We start from the raw sequence: 12,285 nt of genomic DNA, 5'->3' as shown, positions 1-12,285 counted from the left end.
GATGAAGAAAATGTTTTTTACTATAACTACTGCTATATGTTATAATATAAAAAAAATTAAATAAAAATGCCACTATACATTCTTTTTATTCTACATTTTTGTAGAAAATGTACAGCCATAATCTTTCGGGACCATTCCCTCAAGGAGCACACATAACTAACCGGGACAAGACTGATCATGGACAAGACTAAGCATTAAAACAGGTTAATTTAAACCAGCAACATACTTTTTAGTTCTACTATTGGATCATGGCATATTTACTTTCCCCTATAGTAACAAGCAAAAGTTGAACAAGTCTTAGGGGTCCCTACCTCTCCAGCTGGAATACTTAAAGTCATGTTGTTAACAGCAACCATACTTTTGCCGACATGATGGTAGACTTTGGTAAGGCCTTGAAGTTGTAAGAGATCTGTAGCAGCTTGACCAGAATCTACACGCTCTCTCTCTGCACTCACATCCTCATCTTCTTCAGGGTTTTTTGTAACAGCAAGATAAGACTTCATACAGTTTCTTTTGATGAAACTCCTATTGAAGAAACAGGAATATAGTTAATGGTGTACTATACCCTCAAATTTTCCAGAATAATTGCTTTCAGTACAGTGGAATACCTATGATGGTATAGACTAAGAAAGCTAAAGGAGTCTAATTCAAAGCTCTACTCGATTTCCCAAAGATGTCACACAATGATGTCACACCCCTTCCTGGCTTATTGTAATGGGAATCTTCACATTAGTAGCCATGTGAGAAGTGATAAGGAGCTTATGACAGTGAGTGCAGTGAGAAAATGTCTGTATCTAATCTTTATAGAAAGAAAACATGTTGAAAACAAATATATATATATATATATATATATATATATACTGTATATATATATATATATATATATACTGTATATATATATATATATATATATATATATATATATATATATATATATATATATATATATATATATATATATTCAGATTTTAATATTTCCACATTACTCATATTTACTAGTACTTCAATATTTCTTTTTCACAACTGAAGGCCAACACATTCCTACCATTTCCCTTTCGGTAATGATAAACTAGTTCTTACAATGTGTCGGAGCATTGCAAATCACATGGTATTTGTAATTTTTACTAAGTAGTAACAGCAATTAGTAAATAAAACCCCAAATAGTCCATTATTTCAGATTCCTACCAATACTTTATAAGCACTTAGTTAAGAGAAATGTTTATTTATTTATTTAATATTTTTCTTTAATACAATGGTGTTTTATTATTAAAATAAGAATTTTCAAAACGAAAAGTTTTTAAACCTAAGCATAAAGCTGATCCTTGCTGTACTATGCAGAGTTCAATGGCATACTGTATAAACAGCAGCCACTGCATAAAGTTCCAGTTCAGGTGTACAATTAGAATGTCCTAAATAGCTTTTTTAGAATTCCCTGACCTGAAGGGAATTGATATTTTGTGGTTTATTGCTTCATCACCTGCTTTTTTTCTTTGGTGTGTGTGTTGTAAAAGGGTTAAGGTTGTTGCTATATTTATTTGGCATTATGTTTTTTTGTTAAATGGCTTTAATGTCATTATTATTCCCTATATGGCAGTGGGACAGGGTGCCCCTTAGTGAAGATGGTTCTTGCAAGAGGTGGTTCCCTAGTTATCAATCAAGGGAAGTGTAAAGTGAAAGGGTAATTTAAGGAAGGGAGGGGCTTCCCTGTCCCTTTGCCTGGTGTTGGGCATAACATAATCAAGAACTTGCATTTACCAGCCTCAGAGGATGTGCCCAAGTGGAAGATATCAACACCATTATTTTGCCTGGGTCAGTTATGTAATTTTATGTTATATAGGGATGTCAACTTTCCCAGACTCTTATACTGGTATGTGAGGAAGAGTGGTATTCCTCTAATACTGGCCAGTATGTGACAAAGTATAATGTTGCTAATGATGCCATTTGAGCTCTACTGAGAAATTAAGGGAGCCAGAACACTTATAATCACCCTGTCAGTACAGGGCCACAGTTATATAGTCAGTCTTTAGAAACTGACCGACTGCCAGCTGGACCCCTTGTATGTTTCTTTCCCAACACAAGTATGTCTTAGAAAATCTTTTGCATTTTAAGAAATCTTTAACAATTAGACTGTATCAGAGTTTAAAAAAATCATATAAATACTCCTATATTTAACAAAGCATTACTTACTTGACACTGAAAATGATTCCATCGTGAATTAACAATCTTAACAGAAATAAAAATGTTCCTTGGATAACCATGGCAGAGAGGAACCAGCCTATAACATCCATGCTAAAAATGTTTGTTGTGCTTGTACCTCCAAAGGCTGATAACTGAATTTGTTCAGCTTGCTTTTGAGACAGCAATATCATTCCATACCCAAAACAGAACTGAGGGAAAACCTTAAAAACGTCTGTGAGGACAGTGTAGGTCTGATTCAGGCTCTAGCATCAAAAAGTAAAGAAAAGATCTTAGCATTTTACAACCAAATGCACATGGTAACAAGTGAGAATGATGAATTGTATATATACATTAGCTTTTGCTGCTTCTACTTATGACCAGTAATTTTTTGACTTAGGTGCTAACTGCGATGATTAGTTAAATAAGACTGAGTGGTTTAAAACACTAATCCCCCCAAGAAAGAATGATGTAAGAAGGAGACAGAGGTAAAAAAGTAATTGAGGAGACCAACTCCTTTGGGGAGATTTTAGACATTTGCCCGTTGTGTCTTGCACTCACTCAAGCACACAGCATTATAACTCATAACTGAAATATGTCTCTTTTGGCTCGAACCATAGCATTTCTTTATGAATTGTGTAAAATGTTTAACATTCTCTAAACTTATTATCAGTATAATATATACAGTGTACAAAACATTTACATTTTACAGAATAATTTACAGAGACTGACTGAAATGGAACAAAATGGGAAGCAACAATTCATAGATCCATGATATCATGGCTGTGATAAAACTATGCACCTTGGAACAAAATCAATCATAGTATCTTTAAAAATATAAATATTTTTTAGAAATGAAGTGAAACAGTAGTTAACTTTTTTTTCACTGCTGAAACATCTCATTACACCACAGAGATTCAGATTGTCTGAATCATTAACTCTCCAATTTGCACTAGGGATTAATGAGTCAAAGCAGTCGAATACTTTATGCTGAACTGACATCTGCTTTGATTAATATGTCACTTTGTTAAAAACGTTCCTATGAAGAAAGTCGTTGTATTTGCGTATTTTGTTATTTTATTTTTTTTTTACATACCTGTTGCTAGTAACATAACAAGCAAGTTACGATGTATGCATATTTAATGTGTATATAAATGTTCTATTTACTACTCTTTTCATTTTAAATATACACTGTAAGTAAAAATTATGCCTTACATGCATATTCTAAAATGCATCTCTAAAACCCTTCTGGTATTTTTGTACACAAATATAAAAAAAAGGGTTAATTACCTGGTAATCACTATCCGATGGTGACCTCTGAACAAGAAGGAAATAAACAACAGAGGTAGAGATGATTGTATTGATGCCAATAAACAGGTTGATGGAAACATACGTAATGAATGCACTGCCTGGATTCTTAAAAGATCCCGCAAGAAGATACATCCATGAAAATGTGGCATAGCTAAAAGTAAAAATAAACACACATATGAACCACATAAAAATGTTACAGAATGTAGCCACAATTTTTCACTTATTTATCCATTCCTTTACACCTTGCCTGTGCTAATATCAAGTTTTGCGTGTTTAATAGTTAAGTGTTGAGCTAAACTGAAATAAACAGTTTATATGCATACAATGCTCCAATTGCTTGCAATGGTGTAGCTGCGAGTAAAACCCAAAAATGCATAATTGTAAAAACTAGTGCAATAATTGCTGAATTGACTTTGATTTTACCAAACTATTTTCCTCTGCAATGAAAAGTCTGTGCTAGGTTTTATACTGTATATTCAGCTGGGTGTTCTCTAACACCCTATAGCAAATAATGATGTCCAATTGCTCAGAATAGTCAAACACATTCTGATAAACTGACCATGATCTTCTTTAATAAATGTGTCACTTCATACAATACTTTCCTGACAGGCAGAAAAGTGTTAGTTCAAAGCCTTTCTGGATTCACCAGTTCAATTTTTAATGAATCTGCATTTTAGACTCTTTCACAGTTTTTTACCATTAGATATGTTGCTTCCATAGTGGATTTTTCCTCTCAATAGATCTGTATGACACAATATCAAGCTATACCCTACAGTGAAGGTTAATGTATGTCACCTAGGCCCCAGCAGAATTTTGTCATAGTGCCCAACAAATAAAAAAAACATAAGTTGCTTTGGAACTAGGAATATTACTCACCCAAATAATATAAAAAGTAAAGACATTGCACCGAGGTTGGGGTAGGTGTAGAATGCTGGTAGTTTGAAGATTGCTATTGTTGCTATGGAGAGGGACACTGGTATAAGGTAGATGAGCTGCATAAAATAAAAATTGTTAACTGATAATCCGAGGAATAAATCACAGTTAAAACCACATATGAACCAGGTAATACAAATTATAATTATGCTATCAGCACAAGTTGTATTGATTGGGAGAACTTTTGTCTTTCTCTTGATTAAATAGTGTGCTGAAATGCTGAACTTGATGGAAATGCGTCTTTTCCCATTAATAATAAATATGTAAGGGTGTACCAATAGAAACTTCAGGAGATTATGTACAATGACATTACTTTAGCTCAGATGAGAGGACATAGTAGAATAAGGTTACTTTAATAATTTCAGTAAATGCAAAGAAAATAAATAGCTTAAATAGAGTTTGGGGTCCTAGTGGATAAAAGTCCCAATGGTGGTAGGCTTTTGTTTGTCCCTGGGGTGTAAAATGATTCTGTATGAAGCTGCATTGATAAATCAGAGATGGCCACTAAAGGTAAATAAAATCCTGATAACTGAAGAAATGGCACAGCAAGAAATATAATTACCGAGTCATAAATGAAGTTTGTCACCCAATAGCAGGTCTCTCCAACTCCAGCAATATGTTGCAGTCTCTTTGCCCCACTGTGATGCTCTTTTACCACGTAAGTTGCAAAGCTTGAAGTAGTGATGGAGTAACCAACAAGCACACAGAGAGCAATTAAAGTATTCACCAAGCTAACAGTCCTGGAGAGAGAGAAAATATATATATATATTTCAAGGTGAAATGTCATGACCACTCATCTCTGATGCATTCAGTCAGCTAGGAGTTTTGAAAGTGTTTTTTAAAACTCCTAGCTGACTTCCAAGTAGCTTTATGACTGTTGTAGTCTCATTTACTCCATAAATATGGCAAACACATGTCAATGTGAGGTTTATTTGCAAAAAAATGATCATATATTTTATTCACTTTTTTAATATATACAGTATAAACCTGCTGAAATATATTTTTTTGGTAATATAGTGTGATGAGCCATCTAAATACTGCTGGAGGAGTACCTCCTGAGCATTAAATTATTTAAAATATGGAAAATGTGTTGCTTCACACTGTGAAACCAACTATGGTCCTTGGACTGCTGGAGCTGAAGTGCATTCAGTAGCATGCCCTGGGCTAGCAAGGAGCAATTTAAAACACATCAGCGTAAAAGTGTTGAAAGAATATTCACTGAATGGAGAAAAAAGTTTGTTGTTGAGGCAAAAACCACACAGGAGCTTTTTATTATTTGAACTCACTCTCCTTTGTAACCCAATGTGAGGAACAGTCACAGTTTAGCCATAGGGAGCTGCAATTTAAAGTCCTAGGCACTCTCCTATTTTGTGCTAACTGATGTCCCAACTGTCAAATTACCCTTAGGTAAAGCTAGAACATCCTCGATAAAATTAAAATATGTACTGATAACCAACATAATTATTTTAAGTCTGTTTAGTTTTTTAGCTTTGGCATCTGAAGGCCTTCAAACTGGTCCTAATTATTTTGGAGAAAAGCAAGTTTTACAGATATGTTCAGATATTTTCAAATTTCTTATCAACATAAATAGTTAAATGGTTCTTACGTGGATGCCTGCATCACAGTTCCAGAGAGAGGTTTGCTGGCGACAGAAATACCTATAACAGAAATAATCATCCATTTATTACCTCTGGACAAGAAAATCTAAATTATTCCATCCTCACTTGCATTAATGTGGCAATGTGTAAAGATGCAGTTGTCTATGACAAAAACTAACTAAATTGTTGACTCTTTGCCATGTTATTTTATGTGCAAAGCATCTGGTCCTTTGTTCCAACTTGGCCAAGAATAACGGGTGTGAAGTGGGTATTGAAGTAGTAATGCAATACTGCCACTGATAAAATAGTCTGTGTTGGCAATGTAATTTTGGTGTTGTTTTTGGCTGAAATAGATGGCAAAGCACTATATAAATAGGGCGATGTCAATTAACATAAGACTAATTTTCACCTTAACTAGTAACAGAATGAAACATTTTAGCAAATTTAAAATTTTAGAAATAAATATGTCCCATATTTGGTCTTTACTAGACCAAACCACAACTGTGCATGTACTAAACAGTCCTTCTGTGCCTATTAGCATGTATATACAGTATGTGTGTATTTGGGTTACCATATTGCTTGCATCATCTATAGCAATGGCAAAACCACCTTATAATAATTATATTATTATACTTCCGGGTTTGGAAGGTTAGTTGGCCTATTGCGGGTCAGGTAACGCGAACATGGGGGTTACAGGTATGGGTTGGGTACGGGTTTCAAAAAATGGACCAGAGCAGGACTCAGTTACAATATTTGACATGATGCAATTTTAATGAAATGTTGTTTGTTACTGTTTTTACTCTCTGTTTGCTCCTTTTTACGTGAACTAATGAATTAATAAGACTTGTATTAATGCCCTGTAATTCACTTCTGCTATGTTGGCTGCATAGCTGAATTTTATCAGTTGCTGCCCATAGCTAGATGCACATTATTGAGTGCCTTGACTACTGTGAGACATGTTTAAAAGAGCTATAAAAACAACATTTTAAAAACTTCATCTATATAGAAAGTCTTTGAGGCCTAAAGTGTGATGCATACAGTATTTACCTGTGAAGTCAAACACAGCTTAAAGAACAGTTGGAATCTTAGATTTAGGATGATGACTAATGATGTGTCGTATGACCCATACATGCATTTGGTTATGGAACAATTGCCTTGTATTATGTTGTGAAAGTATGTGAAACCTAAATCTCCATCCACCAGATATGACTGTGCTACAGTTAGGCTATGATAGGGATACTGGGAATGGTATTTCAGTAGCAGGTATTGGCTCCAGAAATCATTACTTACTGTACTGGTCAGATTTGTTGCTTGGTAAGTTGGCCCTCAGAAGAAAATTGTCAAAACTGTTAATGAACGCTGGGAGACTGTGAGGACCCTTGTTGTTAAACCACACCTGGGAAAACAGGGAAAACAGACAAAAATATATGAAACCACACTGACAGTAGTAACACACATTTATATGTACTGTATATTTATTGCATACAAAAATGTTGAGTAGCGTTGCACCAGCAATTATCATTATACCTCCCCCTTCACTAACATTCTGATCCCTGCATTTTAAACACTTTACATGTTAGTCAAGGGAAGAATGCCTTGTTCGTAATTTTTCTGAGGTTAAGTTAGTAATCTCAGAAAAGTTATTTTAATGAGGCAATTAAATGAAGCAAGAAAGCAATATCTGGGGCTTGACACATTCATATACATGCAATATAAATTATTATGGACTTACCTTGCTTATTGTCATATTTAGATTTTGGTTTGCAAGTGTTTCGAGGGTACTTGAGACCCATGGGATGCCAAAGCTCCACCCTCCGTATCTGCATATTTACATATAAATGTTGTTAGTTGGTTTTCACATACAGTAGGGATAAAGTAACATGAGCATTGCTTATTCTTGTTCTGACTGAAAATACAGTTTGCCACTACTGAATCTGTGAGCCACCCACTTCTTATAATCCTGTTTGTTTAACTCAGTCTTACCGCTGTTGGATGAACTGTAAATTGCTGGTCAGGAGATAGTTTTCCATATTATATCCAGAGACATTATAAAGCATCTGCTCAGAGAAGGTCCGGCGATGAGGTGGAGCAGCTGAAGATGCATCGCATACCTGCATAATACAAAGAATATGATTTACCCCTTAATTGTATGCTAATATAATATATATTACAGTAAAATAGGGAAGATAGTAAGCTTCTTTAAAAAATAAAGCCAACTAAATATTAAAAATGGCAGCTGAAACATAACACAGATAAATACAACATATATGTATTTATTAAAATGGATCTATTGATAATATGCAAAGCTTCTTTTTATCATTGTCAATGCATTAGTGGCATTCAATAAAATATATGCTATTTTTATTCCACCTACCGGTGCACCAGTTGAACAGTTGCAGGAACCATATGAAAGCGACTGGTTGTCAGACGTCCATAAACCCAAACCACTTTGGCTCAAGCAATTACTAAAACAGAAGCACCATATATCAAAACACATTGATAATTATTTTATAATATAACAATATAAGGCCATGATAGTGATGAGCAAAATTTTTTGACAAGTTTCACCACAAAAATTACTCCCATAGACTCCATTGGGCGAAAAAAGCGAAACAAATCAGATTCGCCCATGACTAGCCATGATGTTCCCAAGAAAACTTTATTTTAGAATATGTACAAAGAAAAAACAGATACTACCCAAATATAAGTATTTTGTTGATGATGCATGTTATTTCGATTTTGATCAAATGTAAATCTGAATCTTTGGTGGAGGATTTTGTTTATATGGATTTGATTCATCATTTGCACATATACCCACAATGCCAAAAAAATTATATAAAATATATAATATGAATTATAATATGGGGGATACATATATGTTTTAGTAGTTACCCTATATTTATCTTATTTTTCCTGCATTAAAGCAATAGGGGTACATAAACCACAATGCCATATTTGTGTATCTTACATTTGTGGGCTAACAATGTGAGTCAAATGACAACATATAAATACTTACGCATTTTGGTTCAAGCAGGAGTTGTCTATGCCAGGGAATGAATTCATTGCTGAGACCAGATTAGAAGTTCTTTCAGTATGCCTTAATGATAAATAATAACAATTTATAATTAGGAAATATCTTCTCAAAACAACAGTGAGTTAGATACACAAAACAATACAAGTGAAACTATAACCAATGAAATAGTTTAAGCCACTTTAATTTGAATTAAACAAATCTCAAAGAAAGAAGGATTGGATGAAATGACAATTTTTCTACACCGTGTATCTTCTAACCCCTTCTCCCTCTAACAAACACAACTTTATTGGTCAGTATTTGTGTGTAAATTGTATGTTTGTTAAAGTATTAACATATATCATAAACACACTGTAGCTTTGTTAAGATTCTAGTGGGGGTAATGTAAAAATGGGTAAAACAGTTCTAGTAACCCATATCATTTTAATACATTACATTGGACTCTATCTTCTTTAAGCCATTTGGTCACTACCACACTTGATCCACTGTTTTTAAAAATCTGTCTATTTTAAATACTCCTCTGACTGTGAGGAAAGTGTTAATAAATATATTAAAAATTAGCTCTCTTGTGCCTTTCTTGCTTAAAGGAACAATATAAACTCAAAATTAGCTGAAAGAATAGAGCTTGCTGAACATACTTTTTGCCTAATGTTTTAATAAGGAAATATATATAGTTTCTGTTACTTCTGGCACTAATCACAATTTGACGCAAGTTTCACTGTTTCCTGTCATTTTTGGTCCCAAAGAACTTCAAAGTACTGATAAAACTCAGTGTTCGCTGAGAAGCCCCTGATATTTTTTTCCTGAAATGCTGCTGTTTAGAAAGAAGAGAGGGTTGTTTGTTTGTTTAAAGGTAGATAGGGAGCTTTGAACAAATTGCCCTGTTTATAAATGAAGAGGGAGGTGAGTTCAGTGAACATAGGACAAATTTCAAATTCGTTTTTTTATAGAGGGAAAATATGGAATTTTTCAGAATGTAATTTCAACAAAATTCAAAGGAGTTTTACTCTACGAGTTGACTAACCGTACAATTTAATAGGCAGTGACATGTATTCAATAAATTATCATAGAAACTGAACCTAAATGCTAATGATATTGTCTTATAGTAACATTAGAAAAACCTAAACCCTCTGTCTCCTGTGCCCATGATAACATGTTAATGCAAACATATTTCTGTTTTTAACACTTACCCAAATGCCACTGACTGTGAAGATGTACCATAAAGATTGGGTGTCAGCAGGAGTTCTGGAAAAGATACCTCATTTGAGGAAAGTGACCCTAGCCCCATGGCAATGACAACAAAGAGTACAGGGAGCAGAACCTGAGATATTAGGCCCCTCCAGTTTCGTCTTGAATTGTGGAGCCTCTTAATTAAGATGGCCATGATTTTCTTAAGGAGCAAAGACACGCCAAAAAGATTTTCCTCATTGGTCAGGGGCTGGTCTATACAACATAATAAAAGATACAATGAGCATAAAATGTTATATTAATGGTACAGATTATACAAATATATATGTTATTCAATATATAAAAATGGTTTCATGTTATCTTGTAAGCAGAATCTAGACAAGAAGAATATTCTTTCATTTACAAGTGTGACTTGATTCCAAAGTTAAAAAAAAAGGTGTGTCTGATATCATACCATCTCTATCTGAAAATCTGTAATTGGTTAAAGACAACTCATCCTGGACATTCACATTTTCTTCACTAGGTATAGGCACCACCGTCTTTGTGTTCGACCAAGCCATTGCATCTTCTTCATCTTCATTAAGGCCATCAGTCAGTTTGAGAAACACCTGTGTAGTAGTGAAAGGAATGTATGAGCAGTAACCACCATCACTTCTGAAAATGTTCTGAAAGTTACAGGATGCAATGTGCAGTGTGTATATTGTTTTAAGAGTAATAATATTTTAATAAAAATATTTTTACACAGATGATTTTTCAAAGCATGTGTTCAGCACATGATCATGGGCTCAAAATTACATTTAAATGTAAGGTCATTTTTATGTACTACTTCTCTTCTGAAAATTAATTTAATCTGTCAATTAATTTTGATCTGATAAAAATATTTGAAAATGTTATGGGTAACGTAGTATCACTGATATACTGATAGGCTCACTCTTTAATATAATACCTCTTCTATGGTAGTATCTGAGATTCCATAGCATCCAATGTGGAGGTCATTCATCCTGCTGTCAAGAGCTTGGAGAAGAGATAAGTAGGCACCAGATATTTCAGCATTGAATGGAGGCAGGATGTACACAAGTTCTCCTCCAACATCCTCCTTTAAATGTGCCTCTGAAATATGAGACTTTATGAGATCAGTCACCGCCTCTACATTGCATTCTTCTCGGTTCTCTCGATTCGGAAACTGAAATAAAAGGTGGACCTTGTTAATTTAAAAAGATTCTTTTGAGATGCAGCAGAACTTCATTCATAAAAATACTACACATGCAAAAATAAGTAAAAGTAAAAAAATAAGTAAAAACCTTATACAATCTGACTGCCCAGCACAACCTTTTTTGCTGAAGAACAAACTTCTTATATGGGCAGTGTGTGCCACAGTCTAGTAATTCATAACAGAAGGTTGTTTTCATTATCGCACAAGTCAGTAAAAGCTAAGGAGTCATTGGTTACTATGTTTTACAGAACCATGGCAAACCTTTATTCAGGTAACTCTCCATTTCCATGTTCTAAGTGTCACTAGAAGTGTAACTGATGATACAAATCAAGAGAAGCAGCAACATTGTTGTGGTTGCCTGTATTGTGTTTGATTGTGGATTTCACTGCAGAGACAAAATATGCTACTATGTATGAAGAATTTGAAGGTAGAAGAAGGCCGCCCATCATAAATAAACTCACATATATAACTGTAAAAATGCTGAACTATGATTTGCATTATTGGCCACAGGCAAATGGGCCTACTGGATAACAGACAGCATGTGAGGATTATCAACATTATCTATGGAGGTGGTATAAACTTATCCACGATCCACATTTTATTTTGTTGTTTCTTAACCTAATTGTTTTGCTTATCAGATTATATGAATCTTTTTGTACAATTTAAATGGACTTTAATGCCTTTGGCTCCCAAGATCTCTATCCTACAAAGGTCATGCCAGTAGAAATTATGTGTCAGATGGATAAACATGAGCACAATAATTTGTTTGCAAACCTTTTGTAGCTAACATTTAGCAACTTCCCACATCTGGTCAAAACTCAATGGAAAAAGAGAAG

At 34.2% G+C, this 12,285-nt stretch overlaps 1 protein-coding gene across 1 annotated transcript in view; it reads right to left on the bottom strand.

The window, feature by feature from the left end:
* Positions 1-12,285, bottom strand: part of LOC108701422 — a 98,898-nt gene that overhangs the window by 14,752 nt on the left and 71,861 nt on the right. Inside the window, exons 37-50 of the mRNA XM_018236080.2 lie at positions 11,183-11,419; positions 10,691-10,844; positions 10,239-10,491; positions 9,034-9,114; positions 8,392-8,482; positions 8,001-8,128; positions 7,750-7,837; positions 7,308-7,413; positions 6,026-6,077; positions 4,982-5,159; positions 4,363-4,478; positions 3,466-3,637; positions 2,188-2,441; positions 312-525 (exon numbers count right to left, since the gene is read on the bottom strand). Of these exons, the coding sequence (XP_018091569.1) occupies positions 312-525; positions 2,188-2,441; positions 3,466-3,637; positions 4,363-4,478; positions 4,982-5,159; positions 6,026-6,077; positions 7,308-7,413; positions 7,750-7,837; positions 8,001-8,128; positions 8,392-8,482; positions 9,034-9,114; positions 10,239-10,491; positions 10,691-10,844; positions 11,183-11,419 (2,124 nt within the window). The remainder of the gene's footprint in view (positions 1-311; positions 526-2,187; positions 2,442-3,465; positions 3,638-4,362; positions 4,479-4,981; positions 5,160-6,025; positions 6,078-7,307; positions 7,414-7,749; positions 7,838-8,000; positions 8,129-8,391; positions 8,483-9,033; positions 9,115-10,238; positions 10,492-10,690; positions 10,845-11,182; positions 11,420-12,285) is intronic.

Source organism: Xenopus laevis, chromosome 9_10L, assembly GCF_017654675.1.
Source record: "Xenopus laevis strain J_2021 chromosome 9_10L, Xenopus_laevis_v10.1, whole genome shotgun sequence".
Taxonomy (NCBI): domain Eukaryota; kingdom Metazoa; phylum Chordata; class Amphibia; order Anura; family Pipidae; genus Xenopus; species Xenopus laevis.
Note: the sequence above shows the minus strand (reverse complement) of the source record. Positions and strands in the feature narration are given on the sequence as shown.